The 26,984-nt window shown below is 34.8% G+C and overlaps 1 protein-coding gene across 24 annotated transcripts in view; it reads right to left on the bottom strand.

The window, feature by feature from the left end:
* Positions 1 to 26,984, bottom strand: part of ADGRL3 (adhesion G protein-coupled receptor L3) — a 755,368-nt gene that overhangs the window by 249,804 nt on the left and 478,580 nt on the right. For 21 of the 24 annotated variants that reach the window (XM_036021098.1, XM_036021052.1, XM_036021045.1 and 18 more), the window contains 2 exons: positions 24,378 to 24,392; positions 21,454 to 22,254 (listed from right to left, as the gene is read on the bottom strand). In XM_036021098.1, the coding sequence (XP_035876991.1) occupies positions 21,454 to 22,254; positions 24,378 to 24,392 (816 nt within the window). The remainder of the gene's footprint in view (positions 1 to 21,453; positions 22,255 to 24,377; positions 24,393 to 26,984) is intronic. The other 3 variants (XM_036021042.1, XM_036021079.1, XM_036021090.1) reach the window with 1 other exon arrangement.

Below are 26,984 nucleotides of genomic sequence, written 5' to 3'. Positions count from 1 at the left end.
TCTTTTTTTAATTGTTGTTCAAGTACAGTTGTCTCCATTTTTCTATAACCACTTTCCCCCGCCCCACTCAGCACCACCTCCCACCCTCAATCCTTCCTCCCTTTGGCTTTGTCCATGAGTCCTTCATACATGTTATTTGATGATCCTCTCCTTCTTTCCCTGTTATTGCCCTTCCCCTTCCCTTCTGGTTACCATCAGTTTGTTCTTTATTTTAATGATTCTGGTTATATTTTGCTTTCTTTTTTGTTTTGTTGATTAGGTTCCACTTACAGGTGAGATCATATGGTATTTGTCTTTCACTGCCTGGCTTATTTCACTTAGCATAATGCTCTTCATGATTTTTATATTTGTAAAATGCTGGAATCTTTGAAAACTAATGTGAGAATAATTTGGACAGTTCTACAGAATTCTAGTATGCCCCAAACTACCTGTATAGCATATGTAATTAGTAGAAAACAATAATTCATCTTGCATGACATATCAATTATAGAGAAATGATACCTTCCATTGTGATGTTAATGAGTTACTCACAAAATTTGTCATTTACAGGGTAAAACAGCAACCCCCAGCCTTTCCCCTTGCCTCTAACAACCTCCTAGGGCATACCTAGTACAGGAAATTAAAAAAAGTTAATACACTTATTTTAATTAATTAATTTCTGTGCCAGATATCGCTTTATTTTTTGTATTCTGATGAATGCCATCAGTATTAGCACACCAATTTTTCTGAGAGTTTTTATTTCCTCTTTTTAATACTGAAGAAACTTTTATATAATCAGAATAAGACTTCACAAAGATCTAATTTTAGTTATTGTTATGCTAAAACGAGAGTCATTGAATATAAAATATTTGCTTTTATCAATAAATTAATAAGCCTCTTTTGAGTGTATAGATTATTACACTTGTAACTCAGTGATTATTTGGGGTACCACAGGATAAGCTCCATTTTGTTTTTCAGAAAGCTCAGAGGCTCTCACAGTCAAATCTATCAATGAACTGAGAAAGAATAAATGTGTGAAAGTACAATGGGCAAACAGAATATTTCTCAGACAAGAAACTCATTTAGGGTAAAATCCTATTACTTCATAATTTTATTTGGGGGAAAGAACTAAGATTTTTTGAATTCAGTGTTTATACTTTCCAATATGATAGTCTTTGCAGATAAGATATTTGTATAAAAAGTAAAAACAAACAAAGCTATGGGAAATGTAACACTCTGTTGGCAATAGGTATAGTAATAAGGTAAGGGTGCCCACCAAATAGTTTACATCTTCTTGCTTTCCCATGGTCCCTCATACCTTTTAAATGTTTGAGTATTATTCCATCATTTTATTAAAGTTTCCTCCGTACTTCTTCTGTTTGGTGTATTCATTTAAAGTCAGTGTCCCCCACTGGACTGCATTCATTTTGGGTAAGAGTCATATCTTATATATGTTAAATGCACACATAGGGCCCACCAAATAACCTCCCTCAAAATGGAATGATTGAATTAATGAGTCAATATATAAACTATAGGAAGAAGAATAAGAGAACTATTTACCAAATGCTAAACCCTGACTCCTTACCAAGGACAACTCAAACCTTATACATTTCTAATAGGGAGATATTGGCCTTTTTGAAAACAACAGCCAAGCCAACATTGAGTGGCTTTCTGGTAGCAAGAATGTAGATATTAGCAGTAGGGACATAAACTAAAATTCTACAGATAAAGCTGTAAATATTATCCAGCTAGTATATACAACTATCTTACATATATAGCCTTCCAATTTATAAGGAAAAAAAAAAAAAAACCTCTGTTGTCCAATTATATAACACTACATACCTAGTATCACTGAGTCACAGTGTCAGGAGATGTGGTGACACTTTTTTGTATGGATTATTTTGTGTGGTCCCAAACTATTGTTGGCTTAGCATGCCTGGGGAAAAAACAATTCTCTTTTAGGGAAGTAATTTTTAGAAATATCATTTCAAAAGTGCCATTGTTTCCTCATAGCCAAGGTTTTACTGTGAAAATGTTACACTAAGTTAATGTTAGCCAAAGAGGTTTCGCTAAAACCATTAAGGGTAATCAAACACTGTGAAGGATAAAGTCACTGCAGTATAACCTGTTACTATAAGAAACCTCTGATAATGCTAGTAATAACACGGCATTGCTGAGATTTTATTTGTTTAAAGAAAAAGAAAGACTAAGAAAATCATCTGAGTGTATTCAGATAATGTCTTACAGCAGAGCTCCTGGAGCAGACAATGACTTCTGGTTTCCACTGTAAGTCGGCTAAACTACCAGTCAGTAGGCAGTCAAGCCTTAACTGGACATGTAGTCAGGCTCCAAATCCTTTTGTTTCCACATTACGTGTTGAAAATAATTCTGAAATGTGTTTAGATCTTTATAAGACTGCTACCTACTTCATATGAAAAGTGTCAAATCACGGGGTTGTTAACGAAAACTCTGCATCATTTTGGAAATGACCCAAATTACAAAAGAAGAGCACTGTCAAAATAAAATGGACTGAATTGAAATGTTTTAAAATTATATTTTACAAAAAATTATAATTTGTCTTCACCCTGTGGTTTCTTTTTTAAAGATTTTATTTATTTATTTTTAGAGAAAGGAGAAAGAGAGGGAAACATCAATTCATGCTCTCCCCTCATGTGCCCCTTACTGGGAAAGGAAGAGGCAACCCTTTGGTTCACAGGTTGGCACTCAATCAGCTGAGCCACACCAGCCAGGGCTTGTCTTCACCCTGTAGTTTCTAACCTTTTGTTCATGTTCCCTATAGGAAGAAATGTATGAATACTCACCCACAGGCTCTTCTTCAGATATCTGAAGACACCTCTCGATTTAGCTCTTAAAGCCTCTTACTTATTTAACTATTAATATGTCTGTCTATCTATCTATCTATCTATCTATCTATTCTCTACCTACCTCTTATGCATTTTTAGCATATGTATGAATGGAACTTACCATGTTCCATTCATTGTTTTAAGTGCTTTACAAATATTAATTCATTAACTTTTCTGAACAAATCAGAGATGTATGCAGGTACTGTTACAATTCCCATTTTATAGGTGAGAATACTGAGGCAAAAAGCCAAGTAACTTGCCCACGGTCACACAACTAGTAAGTGGAAGAGCCATTCTGAAACCCAGACCATCACATTTCAGAGCCTTTCATTAAACATCATGATCCATGAGCCTTTCCACCCAACGAAGCATAGTTCCCCAGAATATTCAACAAACTAGGCATCCTTCACTGGATGAACTATCACATATTGACAATGTCCAGAAAACTGGTGCCAAGAAGTTCCGAATCAAATTCTTAGGAAAGGGTTTGCCCTGATGAGAATAGCATGGAATTTTCTCCTTTTTTTGCCTTATCATCATCATCTTCTTCCTCCTCTTCATCATCAACACAGTTGAAGATTTCATTCATCCTTACAATCCCAAACTGTTGATAAAAAAAATCCCTGTAAGCATGTGAAGATAGGAATTGACTATGTTTGGGTCATTGCCTTGCCAGTATGTTTTGCAATGACTGACCAAGAAAGAGTCAACTAATATGTATTTGACGGTTCAGAATGAACTAAAAGTTTTTTTTTAATTTTTGTTGCTTGTTTTTTTTACATGAACAACTGTCTAGCAATCTTTTCACTTTGAAATTATGTAATAAACAAACAAGCCTAAACAGAGGACTTTACATTTATCTATGTTAGATTTCATCATTTTTGTTTTACATTATTAATACAGATTGTCCAGAACCATTTGATTCTTGGTTTTACCATCTAGTCTATCATTCTCATCAATCAGTCATCCGGCAATGCAAAATGTCTTCTATACCTTCATTAGAGTTCTTGATTAAAAATATTGAGTAGGAAAGAGCCAATGACAACACTTGTTACATGCCCAGAAGACCACCTCCCAAGCTGACTCTGATAAATCAACATATTTATTTAATCTCATTTGGTGATTCAAACTATTTATGAAGACATTGTATTATATTAGTTCAACTCATATGGTATTGGTAATTTTGTACACGAAAACTGTCAAATATTGGCAATTTTCTATAATTTAAGGTAAACTAATCTAATCCAAATCACTTCTTCTTAAGAGTGCTGTGTAAAATTTTGCAAAATGCCTATTTAAAAAATTAATCCATGCCAAACATGACTTTTGAAAGATTAATTTATTTGTTTATATATGTATGTATGTATGTTTGTTGGTATTCATTTGATAAGTTTTATAAAAATCTAACATATTTGGTTATTTGGCATTATGGTAGGCAAACAGACATAAGCAGAGCAAGGAAGATGATGGGCCAGGTACAGAAGGTCACCAGGGCAGAGGTGCCTAGCAATGGGCAAAACTGGAAAAACATGGACCTCCCCCACTGAGGGTGACCTTTGCTCCCCTAGCATGGTCATGCATTTTAAACTCCCTGAAATTTCATATTGCTGGCCCTGCAGTATAGACTATCCTGACCTTTCAAATCACAGGTCATGCAAGTCAGACCCTCCCCTGAACTTTCTTCTTCTGACATACTAGTCATGTGGTACACCCCCTTAGAGGAGGAAAAGGGGGATGGAGAATAGCCTTATACAATGCCCATACAAGGTCTTGTATGACCACTTCCTTAAGCTTTAAGCTCTAGAGATAACATTTAAGCTTCAGTTGTGTTTCATTTCCAGGCCCAGAAAAGCAGCAAAACCAGATGAAGTGACGCCACAGCTGACATCAGGACTGGCTGCATGACTAATGACACACTGTCCTGGCACTGACCAATCAGTGAAGATCACGGCCCTGACCAGACACACCTGGAAATAATAAATATTCCAATGAGATCCTCCCCTGGGACCGCCCTTAAAACCCCTGCCTATAAAAACCCTTACCACAGAAGAGCCAGCTCGGTTCTTTCTCTGTCTCTCTCTCCTCCCCCTCCCTTGTGCCCATGCCTTTCCCCATCCTCTTTGCCCAGGGCATTTTCCCTGCCTCTCTCTCTCCTAAACTCCAAAGGCCCTTCTTTTGCCTCAGTAACTTGTTTCCTGAGTCCATTTTTTCTACCTCTGTGACTTTCTAAATCAACTTTCTTTTATAGTTTGAGTCTTAACTGTAAATTCTTTCTTAGCTGGAACTCAAATACTGAGGTTGCTGAACCAAGTACTAACACCTGGCGCCATTTCGCCACCACAAACGTGACTTTGCTCAAGTGTGCCTCTCTAACTCAATTATAAGTTTATTATCTACAGGGGCAAGGCTCTTACTTTATGTTCCACAACACTCAGTAACGCATTTTGCACATGATGAACATGCAGTAAATGTTGAATAAATAAAATATTTTGAGGGTAGTCATAACTCACTGAACAAAAAAAATCTCCATTCATAGGCTTTATATATAATTTCCTGGATCTCTCTCTTTTCAAAATATCTCCTATAACCAATCTATCTTCTCTTGGCTTTAATAACTTTTGGCATTTTCCACTCATATGAGACTCATATCTGACAGGTACAGACAAGGGAAAAAAACTTTTTCTCATTAAAATAACCTCTTCAGGCCTGTGGGAACTGAATATATACTTAATCACCTAGTCGGCTTGGCCCAGATAGAAAGACGCTGCTGATGGCGTACAACAAAAGAATAAAGGAACATCACCTGCCACAATCATAATGAACCCCCCAAATAAGTTATAATATCATACCCTAAGTTACTATTTCAAGAAGTGCATGTTTAATCTGTTTGGCCCTCAGGCAAAATTGATTCCATATTAAAATACTCTGATATTAGCATTTCAAATCATTGTATCAGATACTATATGACACTAATGCACAACCAACAGAAGTGAATTTTCTGCTAACACCAGGTCTAGTCAATGGAGCCTGGGAATACTTTTTTTTTTTAAATCAAAATCCAGAGTTCTTAAGTGCACTTATGAGACAACAATGTCACTTATAATTAGAGGAATAATATCAGCAGTGATTATGGGATTCTTTCCAATTATGGATTTCCTAGAGCTTGAATTAAGACTTTTTGGCTCTAAAATGAAGCAGACTAACACACTCAGACTATGTCTGTCAATATTTCTGGGCTGGAAAGCTCATGTAATTCCAGGATTCTTGGTAAGCTGTCTGCCTCCTTTACTGGCAGTGTTCTTTTTCTATGGGAGTTAATTGATTATTTAAAAGATGATTGCTTATCTTTTATTAAAGTTATCTTCCATTTTCTACCCATGTAGTAGTTTTATGTTGGGAGGAAAACAGGGAAATTACATAGACTGTTCTTGATATGTGAAGGAGTATGTATTTATCTGTACTAGTCTTTTAAAATCAAAAGCCAAAGGATTCTATTCAGATCCTTTGCCCATTTTTAAATAGGATATACAGAGGGCCCGTAGACATATGAAAAGACGCTCAACATCACTAGCTATCAGAGAGATGCAAATTAAGCCCACATTGAGATACCATATCACACGTTTCAGACTGGCCATCATTAATAAATCAACAAACAACAAGTGCTCATGTGGAGAAAAGGGAACCCTAGTGCACTGTTGGTGGGAATGCAGGCTTGTGCAGCCACTGAGGAAAACAGTATGGAATTTCCTCAGAAAACTAAAAATGGAACTGCCTTTTGACCCCGTCATTCCACTGCTGGGAATATACCCTAAGAATCCCGAGTCACCTATTCAAAAGAAATTATGTACTCCTGTTTCATAGTAGTGCTATTTATAATACCCAAGTGTTGGAAGCAACCTAAGTACCCATCAGTAAACAAATGGATAAAAAATATACATTTACACAATGGAATATTAAGCAGCAGAAAGAAGGAAGGAACTCAAATCTTTTGCAACAGCATAGATGTAACTGGGGAATCTTATGCTGCATGAGAAAAGTCAGTCAGTGAAAGACAAATACCATCTGATCTCACCAATCAGTGGAATCTAATGAACAAAATAAACTAACAAACAAAACAGAAACACAGGCATGGAAACCTGGAGCAGACTGAAAGTGACCAGAGGGGAGGGGTGAAAGCGACAATGGTGGAAAGAAGGGGAAGGGGCTAGAGAAAGAACATGTATGAATGACCCATGGAAATGGACAACAGTGTGGGAATTGAACTGTGGGAGCGAGTGGGGCTGCGGGATGGAAGGAGGAGAGCAAAGGGGGAAAAATTGAGAAAGCTATAATAAACTAACAATAAAAATGATTTTTAAAAAGTCAAAGGATTCTAATGTAATTTTTCTTGTAATCTGTAATTTTTCTTGTAATCTTCCCCCATTTGTCTGAGGCTTATTATGTTTATCTGTAGATGACTATTGTAATATTTTTAGCACTACTTATTAAAAGTCATCACTTGAAGCTTTGCTCAATATTGCTAATTTATTTCTTCATTACCAAAAGCATGTTGCTAAGCATGCTACTGTCATAAAATTTTTAAATGAATAAGCAAAATCATGTAGTATAAACAATGATACAGCTGCTTATTGTTTATATAGCTCAACAAATAATAGCCAAGTGCCACAGACTGAACAAGTGAATATTATTCCTTCTCATTAATGGAAAAGGAAATAAATTTAATGTAAGCTGTGCATGTCAAAAACCGGGGAGCTCACATATCCAGGATGCAGGCAGGTTGTACTTCTGCCTATGGTACTCATCCATACTCTGCCAAGGGATGACTACATCCTACTCATTTCATTTAAAACAGTGTAATCCGTCCACTTTAATACTATAAAGAATGCCTCGTGAGTTAAAAAAAAAAATAAGTTCTATTACATAGTCATTGTAGGTCACTTTAAATCTTGAATAAAGAGATGAACACAAAACTAAGAATTCAGTATTTGTTAACAGAGTAAACTGTATAAAATTTTTAGCTATATACGTAAAACAGTTCAGAAAATCTAAAAGGCCTCCACATTATCTTGTAGAAAATATACTTAGAATCTAAATGTATAATCATGATGGCTATAAGTAAGATAAAAAATGGATCCATATTTTAGATTTTCCCTTTTCCTATAGTTTACAAATGCAAGAACATCCAAGGTATGTAAAGCGTTACAACACTTTATTGCTTTTACTATTTCATATTATTTTAAATATGAACAGGAGCAGAACTGCTTTACCTCCTAATTGCAATACAGTATAATTTAAATTAATAAATCAAGTTTGATGCAACCAGAATCAATGACTGTATTTTCTGTTCTAAAATGAAGAAAGAGAGGGTGTAAAGTTTTTTAAAATTAAAGGAAATGTAACAAAAGATATCTGGAACAAGTAACTACTACACACCCTAGTCACCAACACAAGTATTTCTAGGAATAACTAATAATGCACATAAAAACAAGGAAGTGAAGCAAACATTCAACATAAAGTTTCTCATAAAATGGTTATTTGTTTAAGTAAGACACCACTTCCATGCACAATTTTAATTTTAAAATTATAAATATAGAAATTTTTTAATCCCTTTTAAGCATACCAAGGAAATTCACATCTGAAAGCATGCTTTTAAATTTCATAGTCCTATTGGGTCAAAGCCACCAGAAATTTTTGTCTTAAGAGAGAAAAGTGAGAGCAGCAGGGGCTGGGCCAGACCAGGTTTCTACATCGGCCTGGCTCAGGGCGGGTGCATTCTCTGGGTTCACTCTGATCTCAGTTGGCAAAGCGGAGTCTATTCCTGCTAGCCTCGAACCACCAGAGTAAATTAACACAGTCAGAAAGAGTGACTGAACTCAGGCCTTTGAAAACAGTCCTGCATCTGCCTGTGTTTAGAAAAGTCAGTGGAATGGATAGGAGTCATGTGTTATGGCCTATGCCTTCACACACTTGGAAAATTATGAATAAATGAAAAATCCAGAAATCTACCTACTCCCACTTTTGAATATGAAACATACATTTCCTGTAAACTAAAATATGGAAATCTGAGGTACTGGTTATTGTGACAATGAGGCTCTACTGGTGACTCCATTTCTTTAACTATGTGACAGGTCTAATTTATTTTCTTGTCCATTGTTCACCTTTTTGTTGTTTGTTTTCCCAAAACATGAACAGACCAAGAGCAGCTGCAAAGCCCTGCATGATTGCCTAGTCTCAGTGCTCCTCTCACTGTGCTAATTTACTCCAGCTATTCAAGGTGAAGATGAATGGCACCTTGTTTTGCCAGGACAAGTCTGAGAGGCGACATGTCCATCCTGTATCATACTGCTGTTCTTTTCTGTCAACCACACAGGTAGTAATTCTATGAGGACACAAAACAGAGTCATTTAATAAAACAAAGTGATGCATTTCACTGCCAGAGCAGCCTTAGCCCAGAGATGGGATAGTTGGTATATATCGCTCCACAGATTCTTAATGCATTAAGACAATATTTATGCTAAGGTATAAATTCTACTGAAACATTAGGGAATCTAAAGTAATGACTATTTCTCAAACCCAGAATCACCTCTTAAAAACACTATCCTGGGGCCTCACTTCACATCCAGAATCAGTATCTTAGGGCTATAATTTGGTGGAATGGGAAAAAGACAGAAAATCTGCATTTTAACATGCTCCCTGGGTGATTCATGCTTCTTCTTTGCAGTAGTCTTTAGAAAGAGTGTTGGAAAACACTTATTTAAAGGCAATCAACAAAACTAGTTACAGAAATTTAAAGATAAAAAAAAACAGTTTAATGTTACACTCTGTAGTGTATACTAACCTAGTAGAAACTAGGCATTATGGCCTATACAGTAATTCTCAAATTTAGCAGCTTTTTAAAGCAGATAACTGAGATACACCCCCAGAATTTCTGACTCAATCTGAGATGGGCCCAAAAATTTGTATTCATAACAAGTTCCTATTAGAACACATTTTGAGATCCATTATCTTATGTAACCTATGAATCAGTTACCTATAATCTATTTGCATATTCTTAAGTTTTATTATACAAATAAATATTTTTAAAGCCTTCTAATTCACTGAAATGCTTAAACCCACTCATCACTAGAGCAAAATTATTTGCCTCCTAAAATAATTACAAAAAATATTGTGGTAAACCATTCTAATATTTTCTCTACAAATGTTTTTCAATATCATTTCAATATGAAAATGACCCTTCTCTCTCATTAAAAATAGTCATTGAATATCTAGTTTTAATGGCTAATAGTAATGTTCAATTAACATATTTACCTACTCCTTCCCAGAAATATAAGCATGAACATAAAAAGATATAGCTGTCTTATCTATTTTAGTAAACTTACCTATTTTACTGTCAAGATAAAAGTAAAAAGTTTTAAATTTCATCTCTGATTAGAATGGTTGCCTCTCTTTTCACTCAAATTCAACCTCGGTATATTTACACTTATGATTTTCTTTTTATGTTTTTCATTTTGCAATTTTTCTCCTTACAAACAACTGGTAAAAACTGATGGTTTGAACAGTTAAAAGTGAAAACTGATAGAGAGTACCACTGAACCAACTAATGTAATGGGGCATTAGAACTATTTATTAAGTCTTTGGAGTGAGCGATGAGCCTACTGTGTCATTTTAGATTCCCATTTCAGAGTAGATTCGATCTTGTGTTACACACTGGAGAACTCTGTAATCAAGGAGTAGAAGGAGTCACTAGGAACACCCAATACTTTCAAGAACTACAAATATTTCTTCTTTAACAAAGAAAAATACCCTAGAAATGAGAAAGGTTCCTCTTTTACTCTCACTCTCTTGCTCCGGCATGTTCTTATTTGTATGTCCTAGTCACAGGGGGTACTAATTAGTTAGTTGGGTAATTCTCCTGAACAAAATTAGAAGGATTTTTTACATTTGAAATAGATTATCAGTGCTCTATTCTTGATGAAGATTAGGTTAATTTTCACAGTTTTATTTTGCTATTTCAAAAACTGGACATATTCACTTGGAAATATGGTATAACCCAGAAAAACTCAAATTTGAAGTATTCAAGAATTAACTACTATTAAACCTTTGGATCGTATGCTTGTTAAAATAGGTACTCCATGTAATAAAAATAAGGCATATCCAAAAGCAATCATTTTCAAAGAATTTCATGGAGATTTTAAAATACAAACAATACTAGAATATGGATAATAATTTAAACTCCAAATCATTTAAACCTAATTTTTTCAAATCAGGAATGCATAATGAACATTTGTCATATCATTAAATCATCTTATATCACATAACTGTTTTAGTTTCACTGTTGAGACATTTAATAAGTGACCTAATAATTGTATACACATTTAATGGAAAAGTAGAAATCAATATATTCAAGAAGAACATATGCAGTGTTTGGGGGAAAAGTTCTCACAGTAAGTATCTTCTCAGAATACCTATGGAACTCTCTTTGCTAATACAGATGAGTTGCATCATAAATACATTCAATTTATATGAATTCAAATAGCTCTGTTATGAATTAAAATACTGCAAAATTATCCTTTGTAAAGGTGCTTTTTACTATATATAATATATATCTCACAGTAATATGTAATACTACCCCTGTACTCTATAGGAATGCATTTTTAAAACTCACTATGTTTTATAACCTATTCAAGGAATTTGAAAAATAATTTTGATGATTTAATTATTTAATATAGGACTTCAAACTCTAACTCCAATACACAATTCAACTCCACTACATGATTATTTTTTGTATTGCTTATATTGATTCTGTCCTGAAATTCAGTATTTTATAGCACACAGCTATTCTGACCGACTTATCTTTTGCAGTAGTAGTAAATCAGAGAGAAAAAAAAAAAAACACCCTCATTCACATATGTTTTCTTGTTCACTGTTAAGTTTTAAAATTTTAGTTTTTCCATGCTTGAACCTGTGTTGGGGAATTTCAAATTCTTAACACTGGAACATGATCAGCCAAGTCATTAGTCTTGTTCATCCACTGAAGTACTTTGCTACGTCCCTGAAAGCTTAAAAATTATAGTTACACTAAAAGCTGTCATAAGAATCTGGAGTGTATGACAAGTCAATGTATTTACACTTAAGGGAAAATTCAGTGAAGATGATATAATCAATGATTTTTAGGCATTTAAATTCTTAAGAATTATTTAATACATGCAGTAGCTAAAACATGTGATAGTTACTATTCCAGTCACAACCAGTTAAAATTTTAGAGCAGAATTTTCCTTTTTGACAAGAAAGGGCTTCTTTTATTATCAATTTTGTGATTTCATAGACAGAGTTATGGGCGATGAAGTTTGCTGATGCTTTGGGAAGTTGCAATCCTAGGTCTGTGAGTTATTAAAGCTAGCTTGATGCCCAGGGGCCTACATTACCTATATCACTAGAAAAGGGAAATTCCACTCTAAGATCTTTTCTCATCACATCACTTCATAGATACCAATCCTTGACTTGGTGTATTCCTTTCTATGGAATAGCTGATCATGTACATTTCCCTCTACTCTCCACACTGAGCAGGATTTTAAAATTTCTGGTGCCAGTGCAGAGAGTTGTCCATGTATATCTTCTATTTTGGCTGCTTATTATTCATAAACTGTGTTCTGTCTTCCTCCCCTAACCCATCCTGTGTCTGTTCACCTACTGTGGGGCATTGGGGCATACTATATTTTTACATTTTTGTAAAGATTACAACCACAAACATCCTCATGCAAGTCTCTCTGCACACAAATATGACTGTTTCTCTTGGGAGGGAACTTAGAAGTGTTTTGCTAGTATATAATAAATGCCTGTAATCTAGCCATAGGTTTTATTAGATGTAGCCAAGTTGCTCTCCAAAGTGGTTATAACAATTTACATTCCAACTGGTAAGGTATAAGCATTCCACACTTTGTCCTTAATTTTACCTTCAAACATGAGGTAATTAAATAAATCCTGGGAAATAACTTATTTAAATTTTACAATGTGTGGTCTTTCATCAACTTTGATAAAAAAGGGGAATTCATTCATTTCTTATTATTTAGTTTTAGTAAAGATATGTTTATTTCTCTTTCATTCCTCTCCTCCCTTTCTATTTTCTTTCTTTGTTTTACTTTTCAACATTTTGCCAGGCTTGCTCATGGAAAAGAACCATGAAAGCATTGCCAGCAATATATAAATTAAGCAAATGGAAATAAAATATGTTAAGTAGAATTAAATCTAATAAAAAGCCAGCCCCTAAATCTCTCAAGTACTTCACATTGCTCAGAATTTCTGAAAAATTTTCATCTTCTAATCCTCCAATAATTCAATTTGTTTCTTCAAGCATTGCCTAGACACACACACACACCCTCACACTTAGAAACACAGACACACTGCATTATATCCATTCACCATTATATCCCATTGTATTGTATAGTTGTGTGAATATAATTTTTTCCATTGTAAATATGAAGTGTTTTGGCTTCATGATTTAAAGTTATATAAACCTAGGTTTCTTCGAAGCCCACACCTACATTTACAAATTTGTTTTTTCTGGACAGGTGACTTTACATTTTTGAGTCTCATTTTCTTCATCTATACCCACTGGCATTTTTTAAGGGTTAAGGGGTGTGTGTTCACAGTCCTGGCACAATCTGGAGGGAATGGTGGGAGCTCTGCAACATTAGTCACTGTGTACTTATTCTTCACCTGACTAAAGGGGGGTGGGTCCTTGCTGTCTTGCATTTGGTACCTCAGCTTGCCAGCCTTACTTACATTCTAGTATGTGTACACTACTTTTCCTGTGTTTCTTCTTGCTCCTTAGCTGTGCCACCTGTATCCCTTTTAATCGCTGATAACATAGATCTTCGCTATGACATGACCCAGAAGAAAGTCAAACTAGGACTCTAACTGTTTCCAGTAGACTGTCTGTCCAGGGTGCCTGGTGAGTCTTGCCCATCGGCCAAGATGGCTGCAGGGGAAGGTATTACACGGAGCACATAAAAGGCTAGCAAGATAATTGGTTAGAGGAAAAAGCCCCCACCCCTGTCCTGGTACCAGATTGGGGTGGGGCCAGTAAGAGGAAGGCCCATGTGCCACAGAAGTCAAAATGGCACAGGGGGAGGTGCTAGACCAAAGAGGTTGTCAGTCTAGCCTGGGGAAAGAAGGGATTGGTTGGGACTAGATCCAACCAAAGGAAGCAAAAGTTTGAGAAGCTAATTGGTCATTTTGAAAAAGCACCTGATCTGTCCCACATTGAAGCTACTATAATCCCAGAAAAACAAAGTGTCTGGCTGGCTTGGGGCTCTCTCTCTCTTGCTTGTGACTCTGGCTCATGTGGTGCACTGGCCAGTTCTCTCCATGGGCTATGTGGCCTTAAGAGCTGCGTAGCCCATGGCCACCAGGAGACATCTCTCTTTCTCTTTTACTAACCTAGTGATGCATTTGTTAGTGTTTTCATGCTTTCTCTCCCCGGAGCTTGTCACCTTGTGGTCACAGTATCCACATGGCTCCTGGCAGCACAGGCTCCATGCACTGGCTCCAGGAGGGAGCCTGACATGAACAATAGCCGGGAACAAGCTACACTACCTGGATGGAGACTGTGATCTGCCTGCAGGCTTCAAGGACAGTACTTTGCATCAGAGCAGGAAGTTTGGACTCTGACTTTTGTCTTGGTCTTGTTGAGGAGATGGGTTTTGAAACAGGAGTCTGCCATTCTCCGAGATTGTGAGGCACCTGAATAAAACCTCTTTCCTTTTACCCCAGCATCTATCTCATGAGTTTGGCTTTTGTGGTGACAGGCAGGCTAAATCTCTGCTTTGTTAGGTCATACGGTGGTAACTCTGGACTTTATTTATGACATTAGAGTTATTCGCCTTCTCTTATCCTCACTTTCTTCATCTGGAAATTAGGATATTGTTTTCTTTGCATGATAAATGTAATACTCTACATAAATGGCCAGAAAAAAAACAGTCCTCGAGTAATAGTAGGCACTACTACTATTTTTGACATCCCCCTCCTTTCTGTTGTTTCTTATTTGTTATTCTGTGAGCCCCATGAAGATAGGATCAATGCCTGCCCTGATCATAGTTGCAACCACAGACCATAACACAGTGCTTGGCCTCAGCTATGCTTCAATACATGTTTTTTTGAGTAAAGAAAGGAAGGAAGGTAAGAAGGAAGGAAGGAAGGAAGGAAGGAAGGAAGGAAGGAAGGAAGGAAGGAAGGAAAGAAGGAAGGAAGGAAGGAAGAAAAGGGGGGAGGGACAGGAGAGAAATTGAGAAGAAATTGTGTGACAGCATAGTGGTTATGGGGAAAAAAAAAGAAAGAACCGTCAATCAAACAATCTATGGCTTCTCACTTAAGCCAAGTTTTGACTTCCTGCTTCTGCTTTCTACAGAAGGTCTAAATCTCACTGTTCATCTTCAGCTTTTACTCAGTATGTCCAATTATACTTCCAAGCTTTTTCTCCAGAAACCATTACCCCTTATGTCTCTTAGTGAGCTTCTCTTTTTAAAAAATTCCAAACTTATTGTTTAATATGTAAGTATATATGTTATATAGCAAAATTATCATTGATTTTGAACAGTTTAATGTTTTAAAACCACAGTCTCTTATATTTTTATTAGTAGAGTATTTTCAAAGACAGTACTGTTTTCTTTTTTCTCAAAGGTAAAAGTTTCTTCAAAGATAATTATTCTTTTTGAAAAAAAATGGAGTGGGTGGTCATTCTAAGTCATGAAGCCAACAAATGCTTAAACTTGCCTTCGCTTGTATATTTTTACTGAAATTAATTTTCTAACATTATTTTTAACAATATAGATTTTAAAGCTAAATACTTCTATAGCAATATGCTTCAGAGAGAAAGCACTGAATAATTTTCATTTATATGTTCAATGGGCTAAGTAAATGCAGAGAGTTTGGTCATGCATTTTTACTATTGAAAGGCATAAAGATAAACAGGCAGAATACTTATTAAATGTAAAAAAAGATATTTTTCATTATTTTCAATGAGATATGACATCTCATCCCATAAAATTATAGAACACAGTAGATTTTCCCTGTCATTTGTGTATCATAAATTATTTACTCATTAATCATTACTATCTGAGAATTTAGCTTTTCATTGGAAAACTAGTTATTACAAGGGAAATGCCCTTGGGCTTAAATTCATACTGTCTCTTGTCAGTTTATTCTAAGGTGCTTATGCAGTGTAAAATTCTAACACAGAGATAGAGAAAACGTTAGCCTTCACCATGTAATAAAGACAATTCTCACTTGTCTGTGCTAATATGGGTAGAAGTTGAAACATCCTAGATAATCAGAAATCTCATTTTAGCTCCCTTACAAGATATGCTGATAATGTGCAACAGAACTCTTTCAGCTCCAGCTGCCTGCCCTTGGATGGGTGTGTTAATGAGCAGTGACATGGCTACAGGATGGACAGCTGGTGTGAGTGCGAAGCTTATTCCCAGGGAACTCATCTTTTAAAAATATTTATTTATTTATTTATTTGTTTGTTTGTTTGTTTATTTATTTATTTTTTGAGGGAGGGAAAGGAAAGGAGAAAGAGAGGATGAGAAACATCAATGTGAAGGGAAAAACATTGATCTGTTGCCTCTTGTATGTACCTCAACTGGGGACCAAACTGGCAGCCTAGGCATGTGTCCTGATTGGGAATTGAACCATTGACCTTTTTGGTTTACAGGACAACGTTCCAATCAACTGAGCCATACCAGTCAGGGCAAGAACTCATCTTTTTTTGACTGTGCCTTACATGTAAAATATGATTTTGATTAGCTTTCTCGTAATTATACATTTATCAGGGACATTGTTCTGTAAGGAAAGAAATGAATAAGTTAGTAACATTTGTGAAACCTCTTATCCCTTGTATCTTGTCAAATTTATTGGTAAGGTCACCTAGATGTTAGACTGATGATGTTACACTGGGCTCAGCTGTAAAAGCCAGGTCCAGCTTTGCTTTGTACATACAGGAATATGATTTTAATATTCAGAGCCTGAAAAGTAAAAGGTGCCATTCTGGAAAGGTTTAACTTTCAATTATGAAGAGGGAAAAGAACAAGAAAGGTACAGCAAACAGAACACAATTGATCTGATGGTACGTGGCAATGAAATAGCTACTGCAAAAGTGGCATGTTTTGCCTGTGCTCCTGAAAAATCAGTGGAAACAATGCCCTTGAGGCAGTGGCTGCCACTATAGGTGAGGAAGAAGTAAGAATTAGAGAGAAAGAGAGAGGGCTTCTCTGCAGATAGGGAAACAGCTGATGCATGAAGATAGAGACCAGTATGAAATTAGCAACAAGTAGCTGACTCTTTTTTCTTTGTTTTGGTAAAGTTCACTCAGCTACTAACACAGATATAGATTAAACTTTAGAGACAACGTGGCATCCCTAGTGGAACTGTGAAGCAATCATAACCCATAGGCTGAGGACAAGTTTGATATAAGACCCCACTGTTTCCTGGCCTTTTTTTGTGTTGAGGGTGCACCATATTTAACTGAACCATTCAAAAAGCAAATTCAGCTACCTGTTAAACATGTCAGTTTCAAAATGTTCAAGATTCTCTGCCTAGCACTCACATTACTCAGCTGTCAAAGTAAAGGGCTCAGATATATAATGTGAAATTACATTTTAACGAGGTGTCATGTGTGTTTAAAGTTCTTATTCATCATTACATAGCCACAGCTTTTACTGGAGACACAAATTCACTTAATTAGCATATTATAAGGACAGAAGGTTCACCTTATCTGCATTGCTAAACTGTGTTATGTAGGCTTTCTGTTGTTATTTTAGAGTCTACTATCTTCAGCACATATAAGAATGGTCACATTTACATGATCTCAAATGGTTTTCATGAAAATGTGGATTGTGTTTGGGAAGCAGAAGAGCAGATGCAAGACAGTAGTTACCTGTCTTCATTATTGGGTTGCTTGTACTCATCGCTTGATATATTTCATTAAATGTCAACCAACCAATTTGTTTCTTTTTATCTCTTAGAGGCACTAATTTTAGGCAAATTTTGGAGCTAGACTTCTCTGCCTGTTCTTGCTATCAACTTGGGCCGACTCCCTCCCTCTTAGGTAGGAAATATTGGAAAACATTTGTATATTTGACAAGTTTAAATTTTTGTATGAAGAGCCTAGAAACAAACTGGGAAAGTCAAGAAAAACACCTCACCTCACTCCTGTTTATTAATGAATAATGAGTAGTGAACTGGCACAAGGTGGTTTGGGACAAAGAACTAAATAGTGAAAGTCAACAGCAGTCACTGATAATAGCTAAAGGAAAGTGTTGGAATTACGTGATTCTCCCACGCTGTACAGATCGATATATAAGGCAGCAATTTTCAACCTTTTCATCTCATGGCACACATAAAACTAATTACTAAAATTGTGTGGCGCAATAAAAAATATGGAATACTTTTTGCCAACCTGACAAAAATAGGTATAATATCGATTCATTCACACTGGATGGATAATGCTGTGTTGACTGTCATCATTTTTGTTTTAAATTTGAGAATCTATAGGAAAAGAGGTCAGTGCTCCTGACTAAATAGTCAAGTATTGCATGTTTTAAAAATTCTTGACATTTGCTGATGTAAGGTATTATTTCTGAATCACAATGTCAACCTGAAAATCACTCAAACCACTGTGAAATAGCCAAATATTATTTGGAGGTTTTTAATATATATCTTACAACAGCCAGTTGAAGACAATGATGAATATATAATTTACATCATCTTTTGTAAGATAGGAACAAGGCTCATTTAAAAGTTCTTTTGAAGAAAATTCTAGATCAGATATTTCTAAATTTGCTGCTCTTCTCAGGAAAAATGGAGGAAGCACTTTCACATTTGTATCAAACTCAGGTGCTGATGCTTACAAGCATGTATACTATAGGTGTCCAAAACCGAATCACCTGGTATACAAACAAAATGTATTTTTCAATAGAGCATAACTTTTACACATTTCTTAATATATACACTTTCCACTTTCTCCAAGTTGAAGAAATCCTGCAGTTATCAACTGAACAATCTGAGACTATTCTGAAGACAAAATTCATTGAACAGTTGCTCACTTTCTTCTCTGTTGTTTAAGGCTGGTGACTTCAATTTCTTCTAATTATTTCTAGGAGAAAAGTACATTAGGTCTTAATGTGCTTTGGCACTTCTTATTGCCTGCTAACCCTTCCTTTAGGTTACTACAGCTCACCACAATCTGAGCACAGAAAGGAAGAAGTTATGTGTGGGAGGTGGGGGTGGGAATAACTGAGGTGAATTATAAATCTTCTACATTATATTTAAGTGTGGGGAAATATAAAGATACATCTAATCTCAATAAAGCAAAATTTAGGACTAATTCCCCTAATATTCTAAACAAGAAGATTTTAAACATTTATGCATAACAGGGTCTGACACAAATAACACCCCTTTTTTTATTACAAATTCTTAGGTGTGTAACATAACAATATCATACTCAAGCATACCATATGGCATTTTAGGTGAAATGTTCAAATTAAAACTATAAATTATTATCCCATGTTATAATTACCCTACTAAGCACACTCAAGCAGGCCTTATTTTTGCCAGACCCTGTATATAATTCATTCATTTGTTTCTTAAAGTACTCAGCAAGTCCTGAGATATCACCTATTATTTATTAGATACTCACTAAGAATCTATAAATAATAATTACTAAAATAATATCAATATGATTTGTTCAGTGTGAGCCACAGTCTCACTAGTTCTTCAACAGGCTTTTTAAAAATTAAAAAAAAATTATTTGTATATTCTTGAGGGTATGAGATTTAATTATATCATTAAAAATTGTTTCTACAAAATTTTACAAATACAAACTATTTGTATAGCAATACCAAACAAGTTGTGATTCATTTTCCCACTAATTTCATTCTGGAAAACTTCAAATAAAGCTGGCAAACATGCATTTAAGATAATGCAAAATAACTAAAGAGAGTATAATATTCTGAAAATGTTTTGAGAGGAAAGTGAGAACAAGTTTTAGATTTTTCAGTACTCTGCCCAGAAGAATAGGGCCACTAAAGAACTCTAGAATTCAATTCCAAGTAATTATCTAATTGAGAGAACTACAAATTAGATTCGCATCAGTAACCATTCTTTCCACCACTAGTGTCACAGAAGGGAGTGGGAAACTAAAACTGGGCTGCACTGTACAGATGTAAGATTTTTGACTCAATTATATGCTGGAGTATCTTAGATCCCTCATTTAGAAAATATGGATAATAATGTTTTTTGTAGAGTTGATATGTAGCTATTAGCTTATTACATTATTAATTATTTCTCTGGAGACAAGTAGAAATTACTTCCTGTCCCGATTAGAAGTAAAAATAAAAAGGCTAAGGACTACTCATCAACAGAGTTTTCTGTGTCAAAATAAAAATTGTGATTAAGAATATCACAGCTCTGAAAAAAATTGTTTTCCCACAATCTTCTGGATGGTTGATTTTTGCTTAGGTTTTCAATTGAAAGGTGCACTGGTTTAAGAAACCTTACCTGCACAGAGGTGAGTCAGGTGCTGCACTTGAGTTCAGATATTCTAGAGGACTGAGTAAAGAGAAGTTGCTTTTGAAGCTCTTACATAGTTGGACTTCTTCCATAAAGGCAATTCTAAATAATATCAGCACAGCTGGCCATGGAAAGAATGCTGTCACTCTGAAGCCTCTCAGGCATTAGAGAAAATGCTACCTGATGTGGCATTCTATTATGGTAAGGAATGGAAAGGAATTCATTCATTCATTCATTCATTCATCAAAGAGTTATTGAGTACTTTTATATATGCTACATATTACACTAGTGTCTGAGAAGGCAAAAATAATGGTCACATTAAAATATAATGAAAGGCTGGGTAAGAGAAGGTTGTTGGGTATTGGGAACTTTGAACCTAGTTGTATAAGGAGATACATTTATGTGTTATAGCACTGTATACCTTGAAACCTAGATCATTTTATATTTTCATTAAACAATATCACCCCAATAAATCCAATAAAAAGAAGATATGTGTAAAAAGGAACGGAGTTAGAAAGAAGATGAGATTAGCTTAATAGTAAAATTATGGTAAAAGCAATAGAGAAAATAAAAATATTAACACTTAAGCACTGGAATAAAAAAATACACTTTGAATTGTATGAATATATTGTGTAGGACTCCTGAAGCATTAATACAAGCCAACCCTTTGATGTTTTCCAAGTAGAGAACACTTGTGAAGGCAAGTCACAGTTAATTAGACAGATAGATTTCTATCTTAGCAAAGATTTTGTGTACTACACTACACAGGAATTAATCAGCTGATAATCAAAATGCTCTTTAAGAAGGTCTAAATATTGAATACTAGCTGCCCAAAGGAGAAAGAATCAATTTCTTATACATTTTTATAGCTGAATGAAGATTAACAGCAACATTCATTGAGATGAAAAGACAATGAACCATTGTTCACTACATAGGCCAGAAAAAAGACCACAAAGACAGTTAAATTAAAAAGTACAATAAAGTTGATCAGAACAAACTGTAAATATTTTCCTGCTTGGGAACCATCAAAAATCAAACTTACCTGATCTACTATCCAGAGGTCCAAAATCCAAAGAATATTTCACGACGTGATAGTTATTCCATACATAAAGCAGGTTGTCCCTGGGGTTGTAATCCACAGCTGCTATGTATTGGTATGAATTGGGAAAGGGTACATCCACCACACTGTCCTTACTTTGGTCGGTGTTATAAATGTAGTCAATCTTATTCCCTGTGGCCTCGTTGTCATCATCCTCATATACAGATTTGACCACATACAGAATCCCACAAATCATAAATGCGTTGGAAGCTGATCTTTTATCATACGCAGTATCCCATGTCCCCTCAATCCGTAGGGTGTAAGGATTCAATTGACTAATGACAATTTTACCATTGTTTTGTTCTGTTGCATAGATGACCCACAGCCCATTCTCATCTACTGCCAGGTCTATGTCAGATTTGCCTCCCCACCGATAAGGGGAGGTATCATGGTAATTGGCATTTGCTATGATAGCCTCTCCACTCTTTATCCTAGTCCGCAAATCAAACTTTACTATGTTCCTGGTACGCTCTTTGTTGAAGAACAGAGCTCCGTCATACACTACAAATCCAGTGCCATCCACCCTGTGAGGGAGCTTGTAGGTTGTAGTTGGCCTTCCAGCAATGAAGTCATCCTTGGATGAGTACTCAGTTAGGGTATCAGTTCTGTATGGTGTCCAGGGCATGTAATAAATCTTGTCAGAAGCCTGCAGAGGGTCTTTGCACCACGCCCCAGACTGGTGGTCAGACTCAAACAAATGTTCACTCTGGTAAACTCCTTTTAGTAGTCCAGGACAAAGAAAAACTGTTGGAAGGGAGAGAGTTAAAATAATAAATATATTAATATTAATATTTTGCTATTTATTCTTATTTTTCACCAACATGAATGCAACTCTAACAAGAACTACCCACCAACCACTTAATTACTTTGCTGCATTCTTCTGAGAACATAATATAGTCATACACATTATTTTGACTTTTGTTTGAAATCATTTTGATATCATTTGCTGAAAAAAATGGCCTTTTTATGAGTAGTTGTGCTTTCCTTTGTTTTTTACCTTTGTACACATGTATTACAATACTTTGGGACATATGTCTACAAATGTGATGTATGTATTCCATAGACATAGCAAATGCCAATGTTTATATGTAATGGTTTTATTCACCTTATTTAAAAATTTAAAAAAATATATTGTTTTCACTCTGATGAGACTAGCTATTCAATACTTATCATTAGGAAATATGTAGAAATCCAATACTAATTAAATATAATAACAAAGGAAGAAAAACTCTGCAAATAAGCCACTGAATCTTCTAGCAAAAAAGCTCTTCAAGCTGCTACAGCACACACAGAGCATGCAACCCACACAATTAAAATGAGTGATGGATGAATACTGGAAGGCAAAGGAGAAAGGAAGAGAAAGAAAAGGAAGAAGGAAGGAGGAAAGAAGAAAAGGTGAAAGGTTACAGAGAAGAACCCAAGATCTAGATTTTAATCAGTTAAAAATGTCCTGTTAAATACAGTAGTATTGGAACTTAAAAACATGTACCTTTTACTGTTACATGAGAAGAGCATTAAAAAACAAGATTACTTGCTATAATATTTTGCTGCTCATACTTCAGACTGAAGTGGGCAAGAATTATCTGATGCAGTTGATTTTTAGTATGACTCGGTAGCACATTGGGTCAGTGGTTGTAGGAAAGCTTGGCTGATTGATCTGTAATGAAGGGGCTATAAAGCAATGTTTCCCAAAGGGTGGTCCTCGAGGCACCTGTTTCTAGCAGTATAGCTACATGTTACACAGAAAGAAAAAAAGAGGATCCTTAGCCACATATAAACCCATATTGTGTTAAATAGAACAGTGGAGGAGATCCCAATAGCTTAGGTACATTAACGAATCTCCAAAGCATGAGCACATTTTACCAACTACGTTTGACCCTTTCTACAGAGCCTCTTAGTAGTGGAGTATTTATTCTTCTGAACCTGCTGTGGGAAACACTGCTCTGCTATTTTTGCAAAGCAAACACACTGAAACATAACCATGCAGTCTACTGTTATGTTTGAAATGATAGTAAGTATATTGGGTGGAGGAATTAGAGATTCACAAGGAACTTGGATGTTTACCTGCATTTTAATGATTAATGAAAAAAGGTATTATTTTCTTGATATTAGTCATTAGCTCTAACAGAAACCATATGCCTAGATACAATAGAAACAGCCTAAAATAAAACTAAGCTAGGATTTGGAGGTTATTAAAAAGGAAAGTACATTATTAAAGTGCCCAAAGTTTTACTTTAGGAGAAATGAAAAGTTTGGGGGGAAAGTTGACTATCAAACTCTTACATAGCAAAGATCAAGAGCCATTTTCAATTTATACTCAATAATAAAACTGATTAGAATAGTTTCTCAAGGTTTTTAGTATGATGACTATAATTATAAAGGATGGGTAGGCATTGTTGTCAAAATTGTATGTAAATTTTGTTAGTTAATAGTCAGCTCTTGGTTACTAAACTAGTTTATTTTAAGGTATTTCAAGAAAACCACCTCTTCTTCCCCTCAATAGTTAAAAAATAAAGAAACAGGGGAAGCCACACTGGAGCTATGGAAAATTAGAGTAGGAAAAAAACAAATCTGAAGCATTCACTATCCATCACCATCTACTGGATTTCTAACTACTTATTTAAAAATAAAGAGGAATAGAATACACAGTTGAAAATTTCACACTATTAAACTGTTTTGGGATAAAAGAATCAAACCAGCACTGGTCAGGACAACAAATTACAGTGAAGCTGAGCAGCAGAAGCAGTAAATAAATTTTCATAAATAGATGAGAATTAATAACGAAATTAATTTAACTAAATGTTAAACTGTTAAATAACTTAGCCTATAAATAAATAGTATATAATTTATGAAAGGTATTTAATTACCTTTTTGTTCCACTTCTATTGGAGAGAGAGAAGTAAAGAGAGAGAAAGGAGAAAAGAGAATAGATTAATGGTACGGTATTGGCCAAGCACTTTTTAATCACCTCTTCCAAACTGAAAGTAAATAATTTATTTCACTCATACTTGCTTTATTGAACATTATATGTGTTTTTACAAACCCATTCCTCTAGCAAAATTATTTTTTTAAAGACAATCATATTATAAGCTTGAAAATACAGTACAAACTTGGAAAAAATAAGTCAAAAATTAATCAAGCTAAGATTAAATAAATATATCTTTTTTCAGCTCTATTAATTGGAAATACAATATTCATAGTAAGAACACCAATATTTCCATTTTAAAGGCATCTCAGTAATATACACAGAAAGCTTTTAAATTGTTTAGTTAGTCTCATTTTTGAAATACTAAAGTTTATACTACTACTCATTATAATAGTATCACATTTTATCCATCTCAGAAATGAATCTCTTCAGAAGAAAGGACTCTCAGTCATTTCCTAGGGCCTAAGATTTTCCATAGCTTGTCAGTCTTATAAGAAATGCAGCTCATGAGGCTACCCATTAACAGGGAATGCTCTCACCATGAAAAATGGATTTAGAATCCTATTGAAGAAACTCTCTTCCTCCCACTCATCAATATTTTATAATATAGTGGAAAAAATACTGCCTTTCAGAAAAATCTGTATTAGAAGTATGATATAAATAATAAGTCACTGCTCTGCCCTTTTCTGAAAATTTTAACTGAGTTTTTCAACACTCATGTAAGAATAAATTGAGATCCTCAAACATGGTTACATATCTTTCAAATTAGAATCCATTATTATATTTCAGGTACTGATCTATACGAGTCAGGGAAAATTCTGGGAAACTGTAACATATTCATGAAACTCATCAAGTAGTAAGTAACTTTACTATCCTATAAATATTTGCCTCATCATGGACAATTTTCCTAGATCACAACAAGGAAAAAAAAAAGAAAGCAATGAAAAAGAGAGGAAAAAAAGTCAGGGAAGAATGGGCCCATATTACAAACTTAAAAATTAAAAAGCACAGATTTGAAGTTACATAAATCAAAGATAATTTCAGAGGAAGGAATAAACCGAAATATTATGCATGACAAATGTATTTAAAGTTCTAGGAAAGTTTCAAAACAAGGGAGAAATATTGTTTTGTGTAGTATATTTGGGTGAGGTTTTTATGCTTTGACCTAAGCTCATGGCCTCAATTATTGTCAAAATTACATTGATTGATTGATTGTAAGCTTAATTGATTTTTTGAAAGCTTAATCATATTCTTATATATCAAGTTATGCTTAACAAGTTAAAAATGGGTTTATGTTTTTTAGAGTCCTTATGTCACTAATATACAAACCTCATTTTTAACAGTAAATATTTCTAAGACTCTTAAAACACTATTCTACTATTATAATTTATCTTCATCCTCAATTAATCTTTACTAACTGCAGGGTTTTCTGACTGTAAGGGAAATTTTTACCTAAGAAATACACTTCATGCTATGACTGGAATACTAACAAACTTGGGTTCATACTGACAACTGGAAGCATAACTAAGAGCCTTAGACAATTATTTAATCAATAGTTTCAAAGGCTTGGACTTGAGGCTCATTACAATATAGAAGCTAGGAGTGGAAAATCATACTGATATTGACATTTTCAAAGACTACCCCACAAAAAAATTTGTAGAACTGATTTTATTCTTTGAAATAGCTCTAAATAGATATCTTATTTGAGAATTATAAAGGAAGTTATTTGTATTCTGAAATGTTGAATGTATACTCATGCAACTTTAGTCTTATTTCAAATAAAATTCTTAGTTGCTCTTATACTTAAAAGCAAATATCCTAACTTCTCGGTGACTGGTATTCCTCTCTTCCAGAAATACTTAATGAAGAAAATAGAATATGTGGTAGAAGGTATTGTTAAGGTATTATGGTCAGTAAATACTGTGTGATACTTTAATGGACTCCTTTTTATTTTTCAGAGACCTTTCACCTCTGTTTTCTTAATTGTCATTAGCTAAACATTTGCTTTTAATTCTTGGGTCCTGACCTAATTTCAGAAATATCGACATAAGCTCTACCATAAGTAAAGCTTGCCTCTGTTATTTTCTGGTTACTCAAAATTAAGATTTACTTGGCAGTTCTACTTTGGAAAAAATTATTACGGTCTTGCCTATGTCATGACTGGCTGTAGCTCATTTATCATGCATTTGCTATTTTCAAGATGGAAGTAAAACAATCCCATAATTTAAATTGAAACAAGCACACACAAATCATATTCTCATAACAAAAACTGACAAGGCAAACAGAGTTTGTCATTAAAACGCTTAGTTACATTTAGGATTAGCCAGTCATTTGTCCATCATCTAATTCTAGAAGCTTCCTTTCCCTGAAAACAGACAAACAAACATGGTTTGCACGGGTACAAGAAACATGATTACCACTCTATCGTTTACAACCTCAGTGCCTGGCACATAATAAATTCTCAGTAAACAGCTACTGAATTAATACATAATTCAAATAAAGATGATTAATCCTCCTTGATATTTTAAGCATGTAGTAAAAAGAAAAA

This window comes from Phyllostomus discolor, chromosome 1 (genome assembly GCF_004126475.2).
Source record: "Phyllostomus discolor isolate MPI-MPIP mPhyDis1 chromosome 1, mPhyDis1.pri.v3, whole genome shotgun sequence".
Taxonomy (NCBI): domain Eukaryota; kingdom Metazoa; phylum Chordata; class Mammalia; order Chiroptera; family Phyllostomidae; genus Phyllostomus; species Phyllostomus discolor.
The sequence above is the reverse complement of the archived record's forward strand: the minus strand, read 5'-3'. Positions and strand labels throughout refer to the sequence as shown.